This window comes from Drosophila biarmipes, chromosome 3L, assembly GCF_025231255.1.
Source record: "Drosophila biarmipes strain raj3 chromosome 3L, RU_DBia_V1.1, whole genome shotgun sequence".
NCBI lineage: Eukaryota > Metazoa > Arthropoda > Insecta > Diptera > Drosophilidae > Drosophila > Drosophila biarmipes.
Window position 1 is genome coordinate 25,351,226 of NC_066613.1, and position 25,278 is coordinate 25,376,503.

The 25,278-nt window shown below is 41.9% G+C and overlaps 3 protein-coding genes across 4 annotated transcripts; 1 reads left to right on the forward strand and 2 right to left on the reverse strand.

Moving 5' to 3' along the window:
• The first annotated feature begins 253 nt into the window (after positions 1-253).
• LOC108035576 (protein LLP homolog) lies at positions 254-1,113 on the forward strand. Its single transcript, XM_017111247.3, has 2 exons — positions 254-549; positions 722-1,113. Exons 1-2 carry the CDS (start codon positions 364-366, stop codon positions 974-976), a joined length of 441 nt encoding a protein of 146 aa, XP_016966736.1. The 5' UTR covers positions 254-363; the 3' UTR covers positions 977-1,113.
• Positions 1,114-1,159: 46 nt separating this feature from the next.
• On the reverse strand, positions 1,160-2,849 carry LOC108035575 (syntaxin-17). The gene is made up of 3 exons (XM_017111246.3): positions 2,429-2,849; positions 2,125-2,371; positions 1,160-2,067 (listed from the first exon to the last, which is right to left on the reverse strand). The coding sequence occupies exons 1-3, from the start codon at positions 2,495-2,497 to the stop codon at positions 1,475-1,477; spliced, it is 909 nt and encodes a 302-aa protein (XP_016966735.1). The 5' UTR covers positions 2,498-2,849; the 3' UTR covers positions 1,160-1,474.
• Positions 2,850-3,094: 245 nt separating this feature from the next.
• On the reverse strand, positions 3,095-24,993 carry LOC108035705 (latent-transforming growth factor beta-binding protein 1). Of its 2 annotated transcripts, none has more exons than XM_017111427.3 (5): positions 24,608-24,993; positions 17,981-18,753; positions 4,402-4,658; positions 3,664-4,082; positions 3,095-3,561 (listed from the first exon to the last, which is right to left on the reverse strand). In XM_017111427.3, the coding sequence occupies exons 2-5, from the start codon at positions 18,706-18,708 to the stop codon at positions 3,430-3,432; spliced, it is 1,536 nt and encodes a 511-aa protein (XP_016966916.1). In that variant the 5' UTR covers positions 18,709-18,753; positions 24,608-24,993; the 3' UTR covers positions 3,095-3,429. The 2 variants fall into 2 exon arrangements, with proteins under 2 accessions (XP_016966916.1, XP_016966917.1); XM_017111428.3 differs by having other exon boundaries at positions 24,583-24,993.
• Between the last annotated feature and the right edge of the window lie 285 nt (positions 24,994-25,278).

The window sequence follows — 25,278 nt, forward strand, 5'->3', positions numbered from 1 at the left end:
TAAAGTAACTTAGTTTTGACTAAATATTTAAAATAGATAAGATAAAATAAGATTGACATATTATATTTTGCTTGGTATTTTAAACTGAAATTAAAAGAAAAAAACATTAACGATTTAAAAGAAAACGTTTTTTTTTTAAGAAATAGTTAGCCAATGCACCCTCCTTGGCTAGCAGAGACAAAATCCTGTCTTTTCAGTGGGACCGTTTTTGGTATTTCGTTCATAAGGTAAAACTAGTATTTTTCTTCGAGCCGGCGGTATATTTCATCTGGCTAGAGCGCACGTGTTTACGTTTTTACAAATTGAACGCAATTTCCAAATATCTTCGCTATTTTCGGGTATTATTAATATCCGAAAAGCAACATGGGCAGGAACAATCGCTCCCGAAAACGCCGCGATGAAATGAACAAGATAAAGAAGGCGCGCTACGAAGCCAAAGAGTTGATTCGCCTGAAGAAAACTCTGGGGCTCCTGGATGCCGATGGCAACGAGATCATGAAAGACATAAGCGATGTGGTCGAAGTCAAGACCTCAAAGGAGATCAAGAGGGTGAGTTATTCAAAGTAGTCGGAGGTTTGTTGCTATCTGTGTCGGATTATACATCTACTGATGCTTTCGGTAGACATTACCTTAGATACTCTAGTATATATTGGGGTCTCCATCGCAGACCACTTTTTCTCAATACATACCTTCTAATCTTGCTCGTTATCCTTTTTAATAGGAAGCCAAATCCAAGGAGGAACAGGAACTGATCTACGAGCACCAGGAAAGCCTGGAGAAGGGCGAAAAGGTGAAGGTGACCAATGAAAAAACTGGCGTGGAGCACGTTTTCAACAGCAAGACCCTCAAGGACCAGTACGGCAATTATCCTGCGTGGTTCAAGAAGAAGAAGACCGCCAAGCGTCTAAGGAAGAAGCAGCACTCCCAGAAGAAGAACTTCAAGCAGGCATGGACCACGGTTAATGTACCCCTTTGAGTCCGGGGCAGGGGGTTACCCATCGGGTATCTTAACTTAGTTTGTAAGTCCTCGCTTAGTTTAGGAGATTTTGTAGGCCATTTCTACAAAGATGTTAGAGCTAAGAGTTTATACTGCACATTAAAGCCTTAACAAGACTCAAAGCTTTTACCACCTTGGCATGCCAATCCAAAACTCTCTTCATTTAGTTGTTAAAGCTACGAGTTATTATTGCATATTAAAGCCTTAAGATCTACACACAGTTGCGGTGTCATGTGAACAACAAATATACAACGCTTAAACTAGAAGAAGATGCTGCCATGCTCTACTGCACATGGATAATCACAAAATATGGGAAATTGAACTAAAATCGGTGTAAAATCTCTACTGCACGGAACAATAACTGCGCACACTGCAGATCACTCCGCTGGTGGCCGCCTCCAAACGCCGCGTATTCGCCGACCAGATGTGCGTGGTGGCCAGAGCCGTAGATGTCGGTCTGGCGCTTCCGCCAGTGGGTCATTCCGGTTTTTCTTTGAGCTCCAGTCTCTCGGTGGATTCGCTATCCGCCTCCGCCTGCTCCTCCTCGATATTGCCATGCATTACGTTGGGATTGGCCTTGAGGACGGAGCCGCCCGTGAAGCCCAGGATGCCACAGCCCACGGCCGCCAATCCGCCAGCTTTGATGCCTGCCACCAGTCCAATGGGTCCACCCACGCAGGTGCCCAGAAGAGCTCCCACTACGGGATACATGGCCTTCTTGTAGGTGAGAGCCCGGCGCAGATTCAACTCGCCCTGCTGCACGTTCTCCAGAGCTTCCTCCGCATTGTCCGCGATCTTTTCCACAGCCACCGACTGCTCCGCAGTCAGTTGCCGCATGCCATGGAACAAGCCGTGCAGATCGTAGATCTCCCTTTGCAGATTCTCCATCTGATCCAGACAGGCTTGTCGTTGGGCCAGTTGGTGCTCCTCCAGCTGAAAATTGAGCTGCAGTTGCGGCATATGCCGATGGGCAGGCAGATTGTTCATGTCCACTTCCTGGGGTTGTTGATTGTCAAGGTCCTCGTCGTACTGGGAACTTAAAGTGGAGGTGGGCGACTTGAGTTGGAGTTCTAAAATCGGAAAACATTGTATCATATAGAGTATTTTGTGTGGATAAACTAACTGACCTGCGAACTCCTTCATGCCAGCAAAGGCTTTCTCCCTGCCAGGTCGCATCAGGTCATCAAAGCGTTCCAGATCCTCCTCCCGCACTTTTTCGCGCAGTGCATCCATCTCCAGGAGGAGATTTTTGATCTGTTTGATGACCCTCGAAGCATTGAGTTCCTCTTTCTTGATTTTTTGCCAGTCGCCCAGGGCCAGGCTTTTTTCGATATTGCTGCGATGGTTCTGCAAAAGGCTCAGATGGTGGGGAACCTGTGGGGGTTAAGGACTTTGGTTTAAGATTCATAATAAGATTAGGATATATCATACCGCCATATCGTGAAACCTTTGTATGGAGACCTCCGCCTGCTTGAGCGGCAGTTTCTCATCGCGGGTCATTGTGAAGTGGGTACTTTGCACTCGCTCCGCTTCGATTTTTAATCAGTTTTACTTGTGGTAAAAGTGAAAACTGAGGGATCAGTTTCTATAGCTCCCCCGCCCCTTTTTCCATGGACCTTGCCTAAGCAGATTTCCCTTGTGTTTCTGCGCAGTTTTGGGTTTCCTTTGTCAGTGACGTCACTCCCTGCTGTTGGATTTATCCAGAAGGTGCGTAAGTTTGGTCTGTGGTTGTCGACTCTACGGCGACTGGTTTGCAATCATGCTGGTCCCGTAGCCTATATTTACACTGATAATTCTATTGTGCATTCCAATTAATTGTTTGTTATTGACTGCTGGAGGTGGGAGTGGGTCGATCTTTCTGGAAATCAGGTCGCTATCGATGTTCGCTGCCTATCGATTATCTATGGTAGGCAGCTGGGTGTGAAACTCGGCTAAATGGTGGGACTCCCCTCATGTAAATTTACACCCGTGGTTAAAATAATAGCAGTGGGCTTATCACTATGGGAAACAATTCCTTAAAAATTATTTTTCTGTATAATTGGGATTTGGTTTTTCAAGAAGAACTTGACGATTGTATACCCCCAGATAAAGCCTCAATTCGATTTAGAAAATGCATTTATTTGTGCAGTGATTTCTCATATACATTAAAATTATATACAGATACATGCAAAAACTTATCGGTGCACCACCCAAACCCAAGTTGGGTGGTGCCGAGTGCGGTGGTGCGCTTAGGGCTATAACTTCAGATCTCAATACATTTATGACACGTTCGCTTAAGTACTAATACGTACAGCCCGATCCGAGGGCTGGGACTCTACAGACTACAGAGGCACTCGACTCGCATTCGGGAATGGCTTACAAGCAGGAGCAGCAAGTACACGTCGATTAAGTTAACTAACATTTAATAATAGCGTAGGGAGGTGCAGTTCTGTTTAGGGGCAGTTGGCGTTCGGGCCATTCCGGCACTTTAGCAGCAGGTTGAGCATCCCCTCCAGCTTGTTGGTCCGCGACTCCGTCTTGTACAGATTCGTCTGCAGTCGACTAACGTCCTGAGCCTGCTTTTCCTGCGGATAGGAACAAAGATATTCAAATTAGTATAAATGCAGAAAAATTATAGAAAATGTTATGGAGTTATTTATGCTATACTACTACTTAAGCATCCTTACCAGAGTGCTAAGCCGGCTTTTGAGGGTGTCGACCACACTGTAGGTGTTCTGGAGCGACTTTTGCAGCTCGTTGGTGTGCACCCGCTCGTTGGCCAGGGACCTCTCGATCTTCTGGAGCCGCGTGACCACCTCTGCATCCGTGTCGTCTATGTCGTTCTCCAGATCCCGCGCCTCGAAGGCGTCGTCCGCATTCGTGGACACCTTCTTGCAGCTCTGCTGATCCGCCTGCAGGACGAATCCCTGTCGGCAGCGGCAGAGGTAGGATCCCTGAGTATTAAAGCACTGCTGGTCGCACGGCTTTTCCGTCTGGCACTCATCCACATCCTGCTCGCAATGGCGTCCCGTGTAGCCAGGTGGGCAGCTGCAGGTGTTTGGAGCGGTGCAATTACCGCCGTTCTGGCAGCGCGTGGAGCAAACAGCTGTAAAAAATCATTTTATATTTAAAAATTAATTATAAAATATCAAGAATTCTTTTTAAATTACTTGATTGTTCCACTAGTCGTATACGTAATGTGGTTATAAATTTATAAAAAAAAATTGTGATATTGTATAGCTATAATAGGATTGTTAACTTCTAGAAACTAAACACATTAATGGATATGTGATTCGTAACATTTTTCATAGATTTCTACACTTGAAAAAGAAAACTCTTAATCTTGTTATATTGTATTTTAATGATACATATTATTTAAATAAACCAAATATTATAGATCTACTATAGTGTTAATTAATGCTCACGCTTCATGCACGCATCTGCCCTGGGGGTCTCCCGGCTCCATCCCGAGCAGCAGTCGTAGGTCATCTGCTGGGCGGTCTTGTGGTCTATGATGTCCCGGTAGGCCTGCTCGTGGATGACCTGGACCCTGGTGCACTTCTGGCCGCTGAAGGTGGGCGGCTGGCAGGGCGTGGCCACGTGCTTCCAGGTGGGCCGGGTGTAGACCTCCGTCCGCTTCACGGGCATCGTCACCGTCCGCTGTTGCATGCAAATGTGCCGCCTGCGAAAGGAGTACAAGGAAAACCAGAGCGAGGTGTGAATCGAATTGGATTGTGGATTGGATTGGCTGACCCAAATCAGCGGCTCATCATCTGCAAAAGTGAAACTGACTTTTCCAGACGACTTCGGCCAATTACTGTCATAACGACCGGCCAACAGGTTGTATTTGGGAGTGGGATCTGGGCAATTGTCACAGGTGTCTTGTGCCTGGAAATGCCAGCGGATTGCAGTTGGACTTGCAGCGATATTAGCGTGTTTGCGTATCTGCGATGACAAACACGACACGCTTCCAGCCGATGACTTGCAGCCATGTCATTTGTTTGCCCGCCATTCGGAGGAGCAGCCGGGGAAACTGGCAACCTGGCAGCGTGGCAACCAAGTGCTCCAGTTCACGCAACTGACAGTTCAGTGGCTGTCGAACCCAATTTGAGTGCTTGTCAAACCGCTGGCAGGAGTATCTCATGGATATTCAGTATTGAACGTAATCCAATTTGGTTTACATGCGGAATATGAGACCTTGTGTTTCCTGCCATAGATATCTAATTTCTTGGATCGTAAGGTTTTTAATATTACATTTCATTTACCTATTTTAATTATATGATACATCTACAAGTTAATTATATTTAACTTATAGTAACACAATTATTATAAGACAATTCATTGATTTAAAATAATTTTCAGGACATTTTAAGGAAATTAAATTGAGAATGCTATTAAAAAAGTTTTGCTTCCTAAATGGCTGCAAATCCCACCTGCTCCATAAGTTAATACCTTCACGGACCTCATACGCACTAAAGCAAGTTCATTTGTTACACACCCATCTCGGTGCATACCCAACACACCCAACTGCCCACTACTTTATGTTCTCCGTGCCCATATATATGCAGATATATGCCCCTGTGCCCGTCAAACCCAACCCAAATCCCGAGTGCCAATGCTCCCTAGACCTCTGGCCCCAAGCAGTCAAACATAAAACGCGCTGATAATAAGCGGTTTTTGATTTTGGTTGCCAAAAAAGGGGCAAACTGGCCCAAAAGCGAGTTGCATCCATAAATTGGCAGGCTGAGAGGCTGCGAGAAAACGCTGTTGCCCGGTGTTGCTGCTGTGCAATGGATGTTGCTGCTGCTGCTGCTGCTGCTGCTGCTGCAGTTGCTGGTTGCTGGCTGCTGATGGTGTCGTAATTGGCAATGCGGGCCAAAAACAATTGCCAACGCGTGACGTGGCCAATGAGTGACGACTGATCGCTGGCCTTTTTGCCTTTTGCCTTTTTTGCTGGCCAAAATTTGGCGATTCAGAGGCGGAAAGTGGCACACAGTTGGCCACAATGGTCCTGCGACCGGGACATTTACCAATTTCTTTATTGCCGCACATGCATATTTATGCCCTGTTCTGTTCCGTTTTTGTTTTTTTTTTGTATCTTGTTTGCTGCAACTGGCTTCTCTTGTACCATAATTCTCACGTTATTTATGCGCCTGCATTCTCAGCGTTAAGGGCGCCAAACAAACGGCAACGGAATCGGCTAAAGATACAGCCTCCATCGAAAACAATAACAAGAACGGCCAAATGCGGAAGTCTTCGCTGGAAAAGAAGAAACTGTGCCAGCAAAGTGCAACATGAAATGCTCATTCCCATTTCCATCTCCAATCCGCTGGCTGCATAAATCTCGGAGTGGGGCTCAGTGCACAAAAAATATTATCAAAATTGTAACAATTAGTTTTCCATTTATTTTACAATTAAATGGATGCTACATTTTACTTATATACATTTTCACAGACTTTCCAAAAATGTATCATTTACAAATTATTAATAACGTAAATTTCAGATTTATTTATTTTTAAAGATAATTAAAATATGTTATTTTGAAAATATGCAAAGATCTTTTTGAAATGCCGTTCAAAAATCAAAGCATTATACCTAACTGAATAATAATGGTTTCATAACCTATAATATTCCCTAATTTCTTCCTCTGCATATGCAGACGATGCACCCCGACCCCCTCCGATCTGCCGCGCCCCTCGCCCACCGGCACATTGTATACATCCCGCTGCGCCAGACAGCGCCAGACGAAGTGTAATCGCATGCATGTGTGCTGTGAATGGCTTCATTGCTTTGTTTAGAAACGTTTAGGCTAAAATTAAATTTGAATTTTTAATTGCTGAAAGCCCGAACACCTGTGGCTATACCCTAGCGTTCTCCTTGGGCTTCAGAAGAAGTTAAAATCTCAGTTGCGTACCAGGAGTTTCCCCTTCGTCCCATAAAACCCATAAAATTATAAAAACATCAATCAAAATTGTCTTTTATCAGAGGCAGACGGACAGCGGCAGCCAAGAGAAATAAATAAACGCAAGCGGGCCAATTAATCAAAAAATTAAACTGTTAAATTTTACAAGAAACGCAACCAGCGAAATATATTTATTGGTCACTCCACTTCCAGACCCAAAAGATGCACTCAAGGAAAGGCAGTAAAACTGCGGTTGGTGGAAGGGGTATATGGATTCGAAACACGGGCCAAAGTTTCTTATGCGGCTTATTGATTTACGATTTATTTTCATTGGCCGCCACGCAGAAATTAATGAGCCATCGATGGCTGCAGGCCAAAAAGGTGACCCCGAGCGGGTGTGTGGGCTTAATGGAGTGTGCAGATGGACGCAGGGCTAATAAATGGATAGAGCTCGGAACTCATAAAAATCTCGGCTCTATGCCCTCAAGAAGATGAGTCACATCCCATCTCTCGATAAAATTAAATGGAAAAGGATTATGGGATCTCATTTTTTTCACATTGAAATTGATTTTAGCATTTTATGAACTTTCAACCTTGGCTTAACATCCATAACAAGGCTCTAAAATATTAAACCCTTCACTTGGGCTTACTTTTTAATTAAAATACTACATTTTAAATGCACATACTTATGCAGCTCTCTTTGTTTTCAAAATAAGTAAGACCTTGGCAATCTTATTAAACCTTTTTGATGGGAATTGTAATTTATTAAAATTTCCTTTGTGACCAGCTCTCTTGAGCCTGGACCAATTAGGCAGATAAAATGGCTTTTAACCGAAATAAAACCCCAGTTAGATGGCCTGGCATTATAAAGAGTCTTTCATTAAAGCTAAATCCGATTTAAATCATTTTTATTGGGCTCTTTCGAGATTGGGTCATTTCGGAAACCAGTTTGCATTTTCTCAATCTTTACAACTGCAACGTGAATGCATTTAAAAAACAGTTAAGGCGAATAGTAAAAACCTAAGCCACAAAAACTTGGCGACACTTAACGGCTGTAAACAGCCGAGATATACTGGGGAAAAGTGCAAGTCTACCCCTGCGTATCTGGTTTCCACACAGAAAATGTGAAATAAATTTATAAATACATAAAAATATTGTTGCCATGGTCGTAAAATGAATTTTTATGTCCACGTCTGCATTGGAGGAGTGAAAACGCTTTTGGGCCGGGCCAAGACCAAAGCCAAAAGGCTGGCCCCAAACTTGGCTCACAGGAAACCCAGTTCAAGTGCGGGTAACTTCGGGCAGCTTGGGCTAACTGTTTGGGCCATTTGTGGTCCGCCAACTGGGCAGCTAATCTGATTTGCTACATGGAATTAGAATTTAAATTGGCCCGGCCAGCAAATGCACAATTCCAGAACAGAGCGAGCTGCATCATTAGGCAAGTTGGATGCACTCACCCACTACTCCATTCTGCACTTTACTAAACTGAAAACAAACTTTTAAAATTCAATCTTGAAAATTACCCTTCAAGAGAAGGAAGGAGGTTTAGTTGGCCTTAGTCAGGTTGAAATCTCATGGCTAAATCGAAAAGGGAATATTCGGGATGTTACGAGGAGTGGTGTGTGTTTTAATAGAATAGATTATATCGGCTTTTTCTCAGTGCATTTTGTACCACGACCAAGACGACAACAACGACAAGAGAAACAGAACAGCACAGCACAGCACAGAACAGGAGAAACAACCACGACAACGACAGCCAAGAAGAAAGAAGCCTCTGAAACAGAAAAAGAAGTACCAGGAGCTGCCGGGGGAGGCGAACATTTTTAGACGTGCTTCCTGGTCCAGCTGCCCCAGCTTTATTTGGATTCTTACTTAGCGCAAAATGCGACGCCCATGTGACCAGGGTTCCGCAATCCCAGCCAATCGCATCCCCCATCACCGATCCCCAAGAAGATGCCACAAAGTCGCAAAGACGACGACGCACTGCCTCGCCGTTTCTAATAATATTTCAGTCATGTCCACGGCTGGCAAGTGCAACTAAAGTCAGCGGAAAATGCAGCAGCTCCACCGCTTTCGGTTTTGTTCTTTTTTGTTTTTAGCGAGGAGAATTATTACAGCACTCAGCGGCGACTGAAGTGGAAATCCAATATGCGACTGGACAAATACCCAGGCCGGACTGGAGGAGGGGATTCCCCGGCTGGCAGACAATTCCCCTGGGAAGAAGGCCCATCGCGGATGCTACTTCCTCATCCAAAAAGGCAAACACTGCTGGAATTCCTTCATTGCTTTGAAGTACTTGTCAGCAACAAATCAGATTGGACTTTTCCAGATCGGGATAATATATGACCATCGTTTGTTAGCCACCATATGTTGGCCTAGGCCAGAGAAAATTCCTTTCTTTTCTAAGGTATTTTAAGGTGGTTTTTCATGATGCACATAGGTATTTAAAATGCCTGTCTTATAATGGACTAAAATTTCGAACATTTCGTTTTATTTATTTAAAATATTTAAAGGATTGGGAGCAAATTATAATGTATAGATATCTACTGAGCCAAGCTCCCTGCCCAAGTGAATATGCTTTTGACTCCTTCTCTACAAATTCATGGCTGAAATCGCCAGTCACGGCTAACCGCAGCCAGCCAGTTCTAATTTGGCTGTAAATTTGTCTTGCTCTCTCGGCCAGATTATGCAATAAAAGACGCAGAAAGAATTTGTTGCGAAAAGTGAAAAGAAAATTGCCGCAAGTGTCAGACGGCGTACGAGTTGCAGTTGCACTGCAGATGAAAATGGTTTCTTTTTGTTCCCTTGCGATGAAGATCGAGCACTACTTTGTGGTAATCTGAGCTGATTATATACATAGAGGGTCCCGAGGTCCCTGGTCCGTGGTCCGTGTTCCAGGCCCCAGGAAGTGGGGTTCAGTGGCCGCCCGGCCCCTTGAGTTTTCCGTACAACATAATCGCGCGATAAGCGATCTCGGGCCTGTCAATGGGTCCCTCCCCAATCTTTTTCTTTTTTTCACTCTTCGGTCTTGTGTAGCCGAAATCCCCCACTAATTCGGGGCCCTTTTCTTGTATCGGGGGCCCACAGGCCCTGCGGCCTCTGGTGGCCAAGTGTGAATGTGATTGAGAGTGTGTGTCGGTGTGTAAATCATGATTAATGCACCAAACTTGTTTAAACAACAGCCGTGTCGAGCCGTGGCCGAAAATCCGATTAGTGGCAACGTGAGCTGCAGCCTCTGCCCTTCTCCAAAGGCTCTAAGAAACACCAAAAACATCACAAAACCCCAAGAAGAGCCGAAGAAAACGCCAGAGAAATGCAAGAGGCGTGCACGATTTCCATTTTTTTCTGTCTTTCTTAACGTTTTTTTGCTGTACGTATATTTCCACCTCTTCGTCGGCTTTTCGGTCTTTCCAATGAACTGCCAACAAAAGCGCAACCGAACGGCAAACGCACACAAATTTTCACCAAATTAACATACCCCATTCTCGGCTACCTTTGTTATTTGTTGCTCGTATGTGTTTGATACCCTTAATGTTAATGCTGAAATTGAGATACGAATCGCGCAACGACGAGTGAAAAGGCCGTAACAGATTTTGAAAGCCCTGCGCTTGTGGAAATCCAAAGAAGCTGCTGCCGAAGTGCCCCAGATGAAGATATTTTCCAACGAACTGCCCAGCCCACGCCGAGAAAAGTCGAGCAAGTGCAGCGATACTATCCCAAGCCATCCCATCCAGTCGACTCCAATCCACTCCAGTTCAGAGCCGAGTCCCAGTCCCAATCCCAGGTTGTATGTTGCACCGCTCGGTATCCAATTGCAACATAATTAAGTAAGCCAAATGGCGTGCCTCGCTCGCTCTCCTGGCCAGGTTAGCATGCTTATCTGGTACACTCGGGGAAAATTCATAGGGGAATTGGATAGGAATATTTTACTGAGTTACCAACATATAAAAGTAAACTAAAACTAATAGATTGCTTCCACAATCATAGAAAGATTCTCACCAAGTTCTTCAATTTGTAGCTACTTCTTGTCAAAACTGTTTTACTAAAATTAAACAAAATACAAATGTCAAAAATATATTTTTTACATTTGGCATTTTTTCATATCACTCACTTAGAAATCTGAGTTCAAACAATTTGCATTGTGATTTCAATTAAATGATCTTGGACTGGAGATGATTGATGAGTCAATCGCAAGAGATGATTTCATGCAAGCAATTAGTAAAATAAATATTCCAAAAATTTATCAAGCAGCATTAAACAGTTAATGATAAAATTCCCAAGAAGCAATCACAAAGTATATTTCTATGAATAATTTTTATTACTCTATGGTAACTGCAATATTCTTGGAGTGTAGAGCATGTATGGCTGGAATTTAGTGCGTCATGTTTTGGCCTGACTTTTGGGTTCGTGCTCGTGTGTGGCGCTTGGAGTTTTGTTGTCTTTTGTAGTTTGTACTGGCTGCAAGACAAAAGCACTGCAAAGACAGCGTCACCATCGCCACCCGTGACCCCCCATCCCGAAGCCACTCCCCGAACGGGTTTCCATGTAATCTGTCTGGGGCTCAGGGAACTGCTTTTCGGTCGCCATCTCTGGCCCGGTCGCAATCCCCCCCAGCATTGCATTAACCCAATTTTCAACTTGAGATGCGAAGCTGCGTGATTTGCAAATTACCGCTGAGCTGATGCAGTTCCATTGTGACGGGGCTGTCCATCTGTCGGGGGTCCACTGTCTACTGTCCACGGTCCCCTGTCCAATCCATGTTCCGAGTGACTTACTCATGTTTATATGAAAAACTCACTAATTGCATGGCGTGGACAGAGCTGCAGACAATAGGCGTAAATTTAGACCATGAAGTGTGATTTGCATAGTCATTTAATAAATTTTCTTTATGGTAAAGACCGGGGTTTGATAGATATTTTTGAACTGCTTGCACTCAACTAGGAAACTATAGATCGTAAATTGAATTATTATTGCACAATTGTTTCTTTTACTCTTACTTTTTTATATCTACTCAATACTTTATCTTGTTCCTTTTTTAGCTGTAGGATGATTTATATGACTAGTAAATGAAGCAAATGAAGTAAATGAATCAATCATTAATTATTAGGGGTCTGTGTGAGTAGGTTTTCATGTCTTGAGTAAAGAACTCAACTGGTAAAGTGATACCTTACATGACACACTTGAGGGAAAGTGTAACAAATACTTCTGTCAGACCTTTGACCCACATAGAGTTTGGCAATTCCAGAGATACAAAACCATTGGACACCTCCAAAGGTGCCCAGCCTGATTCATTTACGTTGACACTGACCATGACTAATGGGGGAATCGGGGTCACCAATTTGTGCAGGCAGCCATAAACCTCTCAATAACCAGGCTTCCATAAGGGCTCATAAAGTTTCCAACGGCTCGGCTGAGAAATCCATCTTAATTAAAACGAAAATTGAGATGGCAAATCAACGATTTGCATTTGTCAAGCAATTTGTTCAATTGATGTCGTATCAAGTCGTGTTCTCCGCTGATTTTTGATGAGCACGTGCACAAGTTTGGTTGGCCAGAGTGGGAGTAAACCCAGTTTGCCCCTCATGAATCCCAGGAAAAACTCATTAAACGAGCTTCTGCCTGGGCCAAGGTTTCCTGGCCCGATGGCATGACTTGGACTTCAGATAAGCCCAGAGCTTGTGGCTCCAGCTACAGCTCCAGAGACTTTGAGTCTTCAAGATTTTTAAAAAATGTTTTTCTTTTTTTGCTGGGCACGCGTAGGCGTAGCCATTGAGCACAATGCTTCACGGTGCAAAATGTTAACGAATTTTCACAGGCCCAGCCGCATTCTAAGTGCTGTTTTTCCAAGAGCAGCATATCAAATCATTCGTCACTCGCCCCCAGTTTCCCCTTTGTGTCCGTAATTATCGCAGGCCTGGAGTTTGGGTTTTGGAGCCAGGTCGATTGTTGACAAGCAATTTGCAGGCGGCGCACTCGAGCCCTGACTTCGCATCCAGCTGCTATTGGGGCTTAGTTTAAGTCGCACACTCAAAAAAATTTAATCTTTCTATCCGATGATATGTAATTTTTTTCAGGAAAATATCCTTTGTGGAGCGTTTTAAAAATAAATATATATTCATGATTTTCTGTGAAAACCATAGCCTCAATGATCCGCAAATGTTTTATTCCTATTAAGGTTAGGACATATATTTTTGTACAGTGCAGTCTGCGGCTTTGTCTGGGGTCACGGCGCTGCTCGGAGTGCACATAACTCCGCGCTGGCTCTTGTCTCATTTGATTGTGCATTTGCCAATTGTTGCATTTGGCTTTTACGGCTGCGGCTGATTGAAGTCAAGGCCCTGCTTTGTTTTCGATTTTTATGCTAGGCCATTGGCGATATGTATCTACAAGATAGGTAGGTACTTGCAGCCACATTCGAGTTGCAAGTGGCATTTACGCCCCCTAAAGAACGGGTACTCCTCCCTGAATCAACACCTTCTTGCACATGCAGTCCGGAATCTATAATTAATTCATTGGCTCGCGTTTCAGATCACTCGCCCGATCGATGGTGCAACAAGGCAAATCAAAAGTCAATCAATACGAACTGCCCCGCCAGCAAAAGATACAACAAGAAACAGACATCAATCAAGTGTCAGACACATGCAACTGCAACTGCCACGGCAGCAACAACAAATTGGCCAAAACATGCACAGTGCAGACATCAATTGGATTTATCAAACAGAAGCCAAAACAGTGGACCAAACATACAGCAAATTTCGAATGGTTCAAATGTTTTGGCTTTTGCATATAGAGTTACAACACGGCGGGGATAATTAAAATTGAGTTTCCTTTGCCTCGGGTAGCTTTGTGCACAGGAAAAAAAATAATGATTTAATTTTGAATTGAAAGGTGTCGAAAAGTATGCAAAAATATATTAACAACTGCATATGTCCGATGAAAACAAAGCGTTATCTCTTTTAACTGCATACTTTTATACACTTTTATTAAGGTTATTAAATTCATCGAGATTTTTAAAGCTCTGATAACTTAATTAAAAGTGAAAATATGCATTTGAACTGGTAAATAATTGATTTCTCCCAGTGTTTTCATAGCCAAAGGAGCGGAAAACGGCTTAAGTTCACTTTTATCCGCAAATCGCCGCATTTGACGCTGATTAACACGGAGGTTGTAGCCGCAATTGAAACGTTGCACTGGCCATTAACCATTAACCAGGTTCGATCGGCGGCAAGGGGGGGATTTATGTGCTGATGGCGGCGTGTGAATATATGCAAGCGAAGCCAATCCATACGAAAACGCATTTCCATATGCTCTGTTGCAACTTGCCACTTGCAGTCGCAGTTAAAGTATCTTGGCGGTGCACGTGCAGAGCCTAAATAAATAGTAAAACAAATGGGCAAGGCAGCAGCGCCTACGTATTGAGGCAATCACAGTGGAAATGATGCCAGAAATAGAAGATTTGCACAATCCATGCACTGAGAAAAATAGTTGTCTAACGTAAAATAGTGTAATGCAGTGTATTTATAGTTTTTTTTTCGTTTATTATGTTTTATATAATACGAGTATTTTAAAAAGCAAAGTATTTTTTGTCACTGCTTAACTCTTGATTTAATTTTCTAATTGCCGGTGGTCAAATTAATAATTTTTTGATATTTATCTATTTTGACATTTTTATTTATTTAAAGTGCCATAAAGTGTTTGCCGCAGCCTTTTCTGTGCCACTGTGCTGTGACTGATGATGCTGGCTGTGTGTTTGCCTTGTGGCGTGATTTTGGCAGTTGCCGCATAAATCAAAAAGTGTCATAATTTGCAACTGCAACACCAGCTTGCCCCGAGTTGCAGTCGGCTCTCAGATTGCGCATACGCGGCGTATCCCGCGTGGCAGATGCAAAGGCGTCGGATTGCAGTTCGGAATGCCTGTGCCCTTAAGTAGAGTCGCATTAGTTCCAATTAGAAAACATCGGCCCTGGCAATTGAAAACTCGTTAAAGTTCATTACCGTACAGACGACAACCACGACAACGACTGCCTTTTTCGAGTCAATGCCACCACAATCTTGGCCAGATCCGTGGAAAAAAATGAGTGAAAAGCAAAAAAAGAGGGCGAAGACAAGCCATATCTAACTGAAGATCTGCTTGTTACACTTAAGGAGCTGCAATTGCAATTGTTTCCAACACACAAGTGCCTGCTCATTGATTCGCTGCAATTGACACACGACAATTGAAGTGCTGGCTGGAAAATGGAAAAAAATCAGAAAAATCACGGCCACTTGGCCTTGGGGCTAATTTCCAGGCAGTAGTTGGCTGGCATTTGGTCCGTAACTGGTTGGTCTTGCTGGGCTCGAATAAGCCACGAAGCGCAGCTGCCGACATTGAAAACAAAACACACCGGGCATGTCATAATATTTAAATAATTTATGTGCCATGCCATAAGCTGGAGATCTTGGGCCAAAGGTAAGCCTGGACTTGGCTGGCCCGGCTTTTCGGTCAAATTTATGGCTGCATCGACCTTGAACCACCGAACTGAGACTCTGATAAATGCAATCGGACACGCCCCGCCCAAAAGATCGCTCCATCGTCGACTTTATCTATCCCCCAGGGGTGGGACCCCCAGTCATTACTCTTCTCCGTGGCTCAATGAACCACAGCAAGGCTATCGATTGGATTTGGCATGGGCTTAGGTGCCGTTTAATTGGTTAATCTAGATGAAAAATTGACTATCTAAAGACCTTTTATTTCCTTGCTTAGTTTGGAAATTAATAGTGGATGTTTTCAGGTGTAATAAGATGCTTTGCTAACACACCACATGGCTTAACTACTGGACCCTTGTTTAAAAGAAAGATTTTATTGTAGACTCTTTGAGAATTCTGCCACATATTCATTGAGGTATCGCAGGTCTAAACGGGATCCAATAACTCAAGTTATGGAATATAGAAGTTATATTTTAGGATCCCATTATAAATGCGACTGGAATTACGGAAAAAGCGAACATGAAAATGAGTTAAAATTTTGACCCTCTTTAAAAACAAAATTTTAAATGCAGAACATTAGGAAATTCGACCACAATTTCATAGAGGTATCCCACGTCAAAATCTGACTTGAATAACTCATGTTATGAAATTTAGCAGTGAAGTTTTGGTGTCCCATACTGAAAGCCATTGGAATTTCGGAAAAATTGAACATGAAAATGGGTTAAAATTTTGACCTTCTTTTAAAAGAACAATTTTAATGCAGAATATATGGGAATTCAACCACGAATTCATAGAGGTTATGCACGTCAAAATCGGAATCAAATAAATAAAGTTATGGAACCAAGAAGTGCAGTTTTGGGCTCCCGATCTGGGAGCGATTGGAATTACCGGAAAATCGAACATGAAAATGAGTTAAAATTTTGACCCTCTTTAAAAACAATAATTTGAATGCAGAACATTAGGGAATTCGACCACAAACTCATAGAGGTATCCCACGTCAAAATCGGACTTGAACAACTCATGTTATGAAATTTAGCAGTGAAGTTTTGGAGTCCCATTTTGATACCATTGGAATTACCGGAAAATCGAACATGAAAATGGGCTAAAATTTTGACCTTCTTTTAAAGGAACAATTTTAATGCAGAACATTAGGAAATTCGACCACAAACTCATAGAGGTATCCCACGTCAAAATCTGTCTACAATAACTCTTGTTATGAAATTTAGCAGTGAAGTTTTGGGGTCTCATACTGAAAGCCATTGGAATTTCGGAAAAATTGAACATGAAAATGGGTTAAAATTTTGACCTTCTTTTAAAAGAGCAATTTTAATGCAGAATTTAAGGGAATTCAACCACGAATTCATAGAGGTATTGCACGTCAAAATCGGAATCAAATAAATAAAGTTATGGAACCCAGATGTGCAGATTTGGGCTCCCGATCTGGGAGCGATTGGAATTAGCGGAAAATCGAACATGAAAATGGGCTAAAATTTTGACCCTCTTTAAAAACAATAATTTGAATGCAGAACATTAGGAAATTCGACCACAAACTCATAGAGGTATCCCACGTCGAAATCTGACTACAATAACTCTTGTTATGAAATTTAGCAGTGAAGTTTTGGGGTCCCATTTTGATACCATTGGAATTACCGGAAAATCGAACATGAAAATGGGCTAAAATTTTGAGCTTCTTTTAAAAGAACAATTTTAATGCAATATATAAGGGAATTCAACCACGAATTCATAGAGGTATCGCACGTCAAAATCGGAATCAAATAAATAAAGTTATGGAACCCAGAAGTGCAGTTTTGGGCTCCCATTTTGAGAGCGATTGGAATTACGGAAAAAGCGAACATGAAAATGGGCTAAAATTTTGACCCTCTTTAAAAATAATAATTTGAATGCGGAACATTAGGGAATTCGACCACAAACTCATAGAGGTATCCCACGTCAAAATCGGACTTGAAGAACTCATGTTATGAAATTTAGCAGTGAAGTTTTGGGGTCTCATACTGAAAGCCATTGGAATTTCGGAAAAATTGAACATGAAAATGGGTTAAAATTTTGACCTTCTTTTAAAAGAGCAATTTTAATGCAGAATTTAAGGGAATTCAACCACGAATTCATAGAGGTTATGCACGTCAAAATCGGAATCAAATAAATAAAGTTATGGAACCAAGAAGTGCAGTTTTGGGCTCCCGATCTGGGAGCGATTGGAATTAGCGGAAAATCGAACATGAAAATGGGCTAAAATTTTGACCCTCTTTAAAAACAATAATTTGAATGCAGAACATTAGGAAATTCGACCACAAACTCATAGAGGTATCCCACGTCAAAATCGGACTTGAACAACTTATGTTATGAAATTTAGCAGTGAAGTTTTGGGGTCCCATTTTGATACCATTGGAATTTCGGAATAATTGAACATAAAAATGGGTTAAAATTTTGAGCTTCTTTTAAAAGAACAATTTTAATGCAAAATATAAGTGAATTCAAGCAGAAATTGACAGAGGTATCCCACGTCAAAATCGGAATCCAATAAATAAAGCTATGTAACCCAGAAGTGCAGTTTTGGGTTCCCATTGAATGTTGACCCATAAATTCAAATCAACCACTAACACATTACAATCGCTTACCTTTCCATTTCCTTGGGATCCGTGGGATAACCCCGTCCAATGGTGTTTGTTTCGAAGGGGTTCTCGGTGGTAATGGTCACCGGAGCAGGTGTTGTGGTCGTGTGGCTGTAGCCCCTTCTGGCCGGAACGAGAGGTGGAATGGTGCCCGTGCTGCCGAAACTCGGAATGGCAGATCTCCTATTGAGATTCGGTGGAGGGGCCGTGGTGACCGTGACCGATGGCACAAAGGAGTAGCCCCTGCCCCCCTCTCGCACGCCAATGAACTCCACATCCTGGGTGTTGTCCTCTCCCTTCCCCGAACGTGGTGACGATGGCATCGGCGGTGGAGGGGGTCCAAACGTGTTGGTCAGGATGTTATAAGTATTATAATCCCATTCGGTAGGGGGTCGTGATTGGTGGAGGCGTCGCGTCTGCACTTTATTATAGGGATTATGTGGGTGAATTCTTCGTAATCTGGTGACCTCCTGCATGGTGACCCCCGGCAGTAGTTCCACATCCGATGTGGCTTGGTTCAGCGACTGTAATCTCCTTGGCTGCCGATTATGGGCTGGTAAATAACTTCCCTGATGTCGCGTCCGATGGCCGTGACCATGTCCTCGGTGGGTTCGGTTCTGGTGAGGACCAGTGCCATTAAAACTAGCATTCTGAACACCTGATACCGCCGTTCCCAGCAGCAGGATTGTGCAGCAGAGCAGCAGAAAAGAGCTGGAGTAAATCACTTCTGGCATTTTGATGACGTTGTTGATGTCCTGCTATCTCAATTCTTATTGGAACTGTAAGTAAAAAATAAAAAGAAAATAAGCGTGACTTTATTAAGTGCTGAACTTGTTTCTTCATTGCGAAAACCCCATCCTCCGTTCAATTACATTCACTTTCGTTCTCATTCAAATTCCTAGGCATTTTGCACGCCTCGCTTAACTTAATGTAAGCAACAAGACGGATCCATCGGTCCTCATTACCGATTCCTTTGTCTGGCGGAGCGCCGACCTGTCTGTCCATCATCGGGTAATTGAAAGGTAGCATAAATGTATTAACCAGACTAGATTCTAGACTGTGCCAGAGGATCAGCACGCACTGAGATATACCTTTGAGGTAGAATTGGTTAAGACATAAACTTTATAAAGGCTAGCAAAAAAAAAAAAATATTAAGCAACTCACAAATTATAAAATCTCAAAGATTTATGTGATAGGAATATTCTATTTTTAGTAAAATATATTGCTTTCTTTTTTTAAGTTTTCAAAGTTTTAAATGTGCAAAATGCTCTATGAATCCTGTTTAAGAATGAGTTTAATTCAGTTTTAAAGGAAAATCCATTAAGAACATTTCAGAATTTTTAAATATATTTATCTGACTATATATGGTCATATCGAATCGTAAAAAAAATGTCTTCGGACTACCGCAGTTATTGTAATAAAATGAGTACATAAGTCACATATTTTTCATCCTACAAAATGATCAAAAAAATGTTTTAAGGAAGTAATATACTTTTTTGAACCCAGTTCTTGATGAGGCCAACGGTTTTCATGGTCGAGTGGTCATCACTTTCAGGTAAGGCTCGAAATTTTTAGCCCAGAGACAAAGGCAATTTGTTCAACAGAGCCGACGATGATGACGGTGACTGTGATTATTATTCACTGTATTTTTCTTGTTTGGCTGATAAATCACACGTTGAGCAAAAAGCAAAGTAAACGCGTTAACAGTTAACCGGCAGGAGATGCCAAAATGTGAAGCAAAGTGGAGTGAACCGAAGCCGGAAGCGAAATGTGCATGCATTTTGGCTTTGTTCAGGGACATTTTTCAAAATTTCACGCACTGCGTGAAGCACTCTGAAGCAGTGGCAACTCATTTGTCAATGGGGTGCACCTCCCTGCCCCACAGCACCCGCAGCACCCGCACCACCAGCCAAAAACCATAAAAAATCCATTATTGCAACTGCTCAGTGAGCATATTAATATTCATTGCTTCCACTTGAATTTATGATTCCCAACGCCCTGCTCATTAAAGTGGATCTAACATATGTCCGTTCTTGTTTTTTAATTTCGAAAAATTATACACTCTCACAAACGATGTGTAAAAACATTTTTCATATTCATGCCGGACCTCCGACTTGCTTGGCTTTTTTAATAAAATTAACATGAGATGAGATCTTGAGTAGTACCGCTCTCTGATATTCATATATTTTTAGTATATTGTCATATTAAGCACTGACTTATTTTCTCCCAGTGCACTCAGCATACAATTGAACTTCGAAGAACTTTTGATGGGTTCAAATGACAGTCGTCATTAACATTTGCTGCGCTAATTAAAAAACTCCAGCCAGCCAAAGTTATACATTAAAAAATTTAAAGCATGTACTCAAGGGAAATGTGGCAAGTCTGACCCTTTTTTGTGAGATGCATCTTATGGAAAAGGAAAAGAGCTGGGCAGTATCCATCAGGTGTGGTTTTAAGCCGCTTAGTAAATGAAACCCTGGAACCCCTTGGGCTCGACTGCCACTCAAATGACTGCCAAATGTCAGACCAAACCCCCAAACCAGTTGTCATAACTCTGCAAAAGTTCCGAGAAATGCAAAAACGCACAATAAAAATGGTAAAAAGGTTTTTCGGGCGCCGCCACAAAACATAATCGAGACTGCAGACAAACAATAAAATGAGCAAACGGAAAAAAATAAAAATTAAGCCAAAGAGATGAAGAAATCCAAGCGGAGGGAAAAACAACTTGATTCCGTTGAAATCTAAGCCGCGTTGACAACCCGCCTTGACCTTGCTGGATTGCCAAAAACGGTCAGTCCGCAGATAAATCAAATCGAGCGGCATTTGTCTGAGCCCGAAAAGGTGGAGATGGAGATGAATCCCCAGATATATAGTCCCAGAGCCAGCCCACCACCGATCGGCGGCTGTATTGTGATATATCTCTAATTAATAGCTGGCATTGCCCTGAGAATTATTTATAAATCAACTTTCGGGTCGCGGTTGCAGTTTCGCTGGAATTTATGCAAAGGCTGCCACAAATATCTCCCGTTTCTGTGTGCTGCGGGTCTCGAAATTAGTGTGTGGTAAATGTTATTGATTCGTTTTCCCAGCACATAAATCACGGGCTAAATACTTCTGGGGCGCATCAGCCTCCTCGGCGGGAAAGTGTCAACTTTATTTTTGTCACCCTGACAAGGCACGGATGCGGTGGGAGTATCCGTAGCCGAAACTATGTATATATGTATCTGTATCTGGTGTATCTGACCCAGACATGAGCTACGGCCAATGAATCACCAGAGATGCGTAAAGGCACAAATACATCAGGAAATTTAGGAAAAAGTGGGATACGGTGAACTCCAGATATGAGGTAATCTTATCTTTAGATCTTCAAACTGTCCAGATAAAATCTAATATAAACATAAAAGGATTAATAATAAGCAAATCATTTTTTTAATATGATTTTTTTTAATAAATTCTAGTGAATTAACCTTTGAAAATAGGCAAACGTTTTTGAAGATAATAAAGTTCGGGAAAATAATAAATAATTAAATTCAACTTAAAAGATACCACAAAAATTTTGAATTTTTAATATAATAAGACGAATTTCACCTTATCGAGTTCATCTTATTTCCTTATTCTACGAAGTCCCCTGAAACATTGCTTGTGTCTCTCTCTGTTGACATGTTTTGGTTGCCATGGAAAATGATGGGGAAGAATCTGATAGAAATAGGGGCGAAAAACACCATTTCGCATTACTTATACAAGTTTTTGCATTTTAAAATTAATCAAGCCCGGTGGCATGACTAAAAACTGCACCAATTACTTAATTAACGCAGGCATTATGGAAATTTCTACGTTGTTTTCGGATGTTCTTCGGTTCTCGAGTCTGTTTACTCGTGTTCAATGGCGTGTAAATTTATCATCTTTCGAAGTTATTTAAGCATCGCTTTCGGGAATGTAATTTAAATTAACAACTCTTCCGACAGCCAGCCATTTAAATGTTAATTAAATGCCTCTCTCCTTTTTTAAACATTTTTTGTGCAATTCCAAACAGCTGCCACTTCAGCATGCGTTTTTATTTATGTTTTGTGTAATCGGGCCACTCCTCAAGTTCTTATAAAGAGATAAACTAAGAGCTTAACGCCGCCTGCCGAGGGGAATCCCGAACAACGAGAAATTGTTTGGCAACTCTGCGTTTCTTTTTTCTCTTTTATGGGGGCTCGAGGAAAATCGAATTTTCCAATTTGTTGCTGTTGCAAACGCTTTTCAGCGCTGCTTTTATTAACATTATCTGGACAGGAGCGATGGGCCGCAAAAAGCCTTAGATCTCGGGGAAAACTGCACTAGATGTACGATCGCACCCGGAGAATTGTGTGAAAAGATTGGGGGGAAAGTGGGCGGGAAAGCCACCCACTGGTGGTATAATTTTCACGCTGCGCTTGGGTTCAATAACCCAAAGTGTCGAGGGATTATCGAACACATCTTATCTGACAGATTGCCAAATATTTGCCGTTGGGTTACACATTTCATTCATACCCGCCTCTTTGTTTATTGTTCTGGCTGACTTCGTTCGTCTTCGTTTTCCCACGACAGCCCAGACAGCCCTGATGGCTAGAAAAATCACGGCCAGCAAAATATTTAATAGTGCGTCTCCCTGGCCATTTGATAGTATGCTTCACAGCTGTTGATATTGTGTCGCTGTCTTTAATATGCAAAATCATGACACATTTGCCCGGCGTTTGTATCTCGTTTACTCTTGACGTTCCCCGCCCCTCGTCACTCTTTCCTTTTGAATGTTTTTATTTTTTAACAAGATCAACAAACTGGGCTTGTGGGGTGGGTTGGGGTGGACCAGGGGTCGAGCGATCGGGATTTTTGTTTACACTTAACTTTCAGTCCAATTAAAGGAATGTTGTTGGCCTTTGTGGCTGCGTTTCTTCCCTAACAAAGTCAGAGATGAAAAGCGAAACTATGCAGCATGTTCAACATCGACAGTTTGACATCTCAAAAGTCCTATGCCTCGCGCACCCCCTTTTCTACACCTAGAAAAAATATAGTGAAATGATAAAAAAAACTGGTATGAAATTTTATACCAAAACTTTCTCAAAAACTTACAAATAAATTGGTTTTTAATGCTTTTAATTTTAAAAAAATGTATTACATTTTAGTTACCAAAGAAACCTTTTATTACATAAAGTAGATTAGATCTATGTATTCATCATATTTCCTTATAGAAAAATGACTTTGATTGGGCCATAAATCATTCGTAATCGACAGCTCCAAGAAATATGGTTTTGTTCACTGCACAAAACGCCAGCAAGTTCAACTTCAAATGCGAAAACTCATTTCAATAACAATTGCAGCGACCCAAAAAAGGCAAAAGGTAAAAAGGAAAAACTGCAACAGCAGAGCTCAATTTGCTGGCATGTCCAGTCTTTTGCTAATTGCTTTGCAGCTGCAGGGGGCGGGGGCCACGCCCACACATGCCCCGCAGACCCAATGGCCATGTCCCCCCTGTACGTGGCACCTATATCCCCATAGTTCATGGTGACCCCAGACTAAGCCAGACCAAAAAGACATAAACCCAGTTACCGTTAGCTGCGTAATTTATGCAAATGACTTTGGCTAATTAGCAAAGCGAAGGAAAAACAAGAAACCCATGGACATGCGCCACCGACAAACTTCGCCTCCCCCTTTTCGGTGACGTTTTCCATAATAATATTGGTAGGGAGATTATGATATGCAGGAAGGCACGATCGCTTTCAACGGATCGTGCCCCAAACTACGAAATTTTGATTGCTCACCTGTCGAGCGATATGTGTCAAAATGCAGAATTCACTGGCAAACAGAAAAAATTCGAAACGAATTTGTGGCCCTTGCATAATTGTTTCCCAAGCTGGCCCAAACAATGGAAAGTATTAATAAACCTATTCAAATTGGTTGCATTTTCCGCTTTTGTCACATTGTTTAAACAAATTTGTGATGGCTGTAGCATCATAAAATTTACATTTTCACCTAATGCGTTGACATAAAAACGGGCTGGTGCACCAAAATGTGTGCCCTATGTAGGGTAAGAATTCATTTAAATTTAAACAAATGTGATAGCGCTGGGATAGATAAGATATCCAAAAGAAAAAGCGCTTAAATTGATTTAATTAGTTAACGAATTCATATAAAAAACTTTAAGGAACTAAATCACCTTGTCTTGATGTTTCATAAATAGTTAACTTTTGATAAACCTTATATTGTATTTTAAATGTTGACCAAGAGCCAAGAGATAAAACAGATAATCTCAAAAAGCACACATAGATACATTGAATTCTACTTAGAATAACTGACAAGAACTAAGCAACGGCATTATCTTGAAGTTTACACGATAATTAATTCTTAATCCATTTATGGCATTGTTTAGCAGTTAAGGCACATAAATGAAAGACACTTTGGCAGACAACTTAGTTAGCCGCGCCGTAAAATGCAAATTACGTCCATAAGTGACATGTGACTCCTAGACAGGATCGGCTATGCGATTTTGAACAAGATTAATGCACTAGGAAATGTCGCACGTCGCTTGACACACATTCAAATCATAAATAATTGCAATTAATTAACCATATTTGCATGCGACTTACACACAGCGAACGAAAATCAACTGACCTGCGAGTTCAATACAGTTTACCGATTTAATGGCCAGATTTTAGGGCCTTTAAGTATGTACACAAATAAATCAAAACACAATTATGTCAAATTCGCAATCACAAACAATTAACTGAATTGAGTTTTCGCGCTGACAATAAGCAGATACGCGGCATTTGTTGCTTTTTTTTGCAATAAATTATATGCCAGACCGTGAAGGGGGCTCTTAAAATATATTTTTATAAAATTTACGGCGGATAATGTGCCCCTTGTGATTTTCCGGATTCTGCGTTAGCCGCTTCCGTATGCCAATCGAAAAAACGAACGAGCTGGCAGCGCGATCTTTGAGATACAAATTTCCAGCTGGCGCGGCGGAGCTAACGAAATCCAAACCGATCGCTTAGAAGTCCCGAGACGAACTGAAAATGCACAGCCGAAACCGAAAGTCCAGTTAACGATCGCCGATCAGCAGCGCTGTGCACCAGAGCTGTCGGTAAAATCCCCTGAAAGACCACGAAAATAATATTTATTGTACGAATATGGTAAATATTTACTTTGGGAGTGTTGTATAACTTGAATTGCTGATTACCTTAAAAACGGTTAACACGCATATTGTATATTTACTTATTTGATGTTTAAAATGGAGGTATTGATTCCTATATTTCGATTTCGGTATACAACACAAAAATTTA

Coding starts and splice junctions, on each gene's coding strand:
- LOC108035576 (XM_017111247.3), top strand. CDS start 364: ATGGGCAGGAACAATCGCTCCCGAAAACGCCGCGATGAAATGAACAAG. Junction 550..721: donor CCTCAAAGGAGATCAAGAGG/GTGAGTTATTCA, acceptor CCTTTTTAATAG/GAAGCCAAATCCAAGGAGGA.
- LOC108035705 (XM_017111427.3), bottom strand. CDS start 18,708: ATGCCAGAAGTGATTTACTCCAGCTCTTTTCTGCTGCTCTGCTGCACA. Junction 4,659..17,980: donor GATCCCAAGGAAATGGAAAG/GTAAGCGATTGT, acceptor CTCCTTTCGCAG/GCGGCACATTTGCATGCAAC. Junction 4,083..4,401: donor GGCAGATGCGTGCATGAAGC/GTGAGCATTAAT, acceptor GATTTTTTACAG/CTGTTTGCTCCACGCGCTGC.
- LOC108035575 (XM_017111246.3), bottom strand. CDS start 2,497: ATGACCCGCGATGAGAAACTGCCGCTCAAGCAGGCGGAGGTCTCCATA. Junction 2,372..2,428: donor AAAGGTTTCACGATATGGCG/GTATGATATATC, acceptor TAACCCCCACAG/GTTCCCCACCATCTGAGCCT. Junction 2,068..2,124: donor TGGCATGAAGGAGTTCGCAG/GTCAGTTAGTTT, acceptor TTCCGATTTTAG/AACTCCAACTCAAGTCGCCC.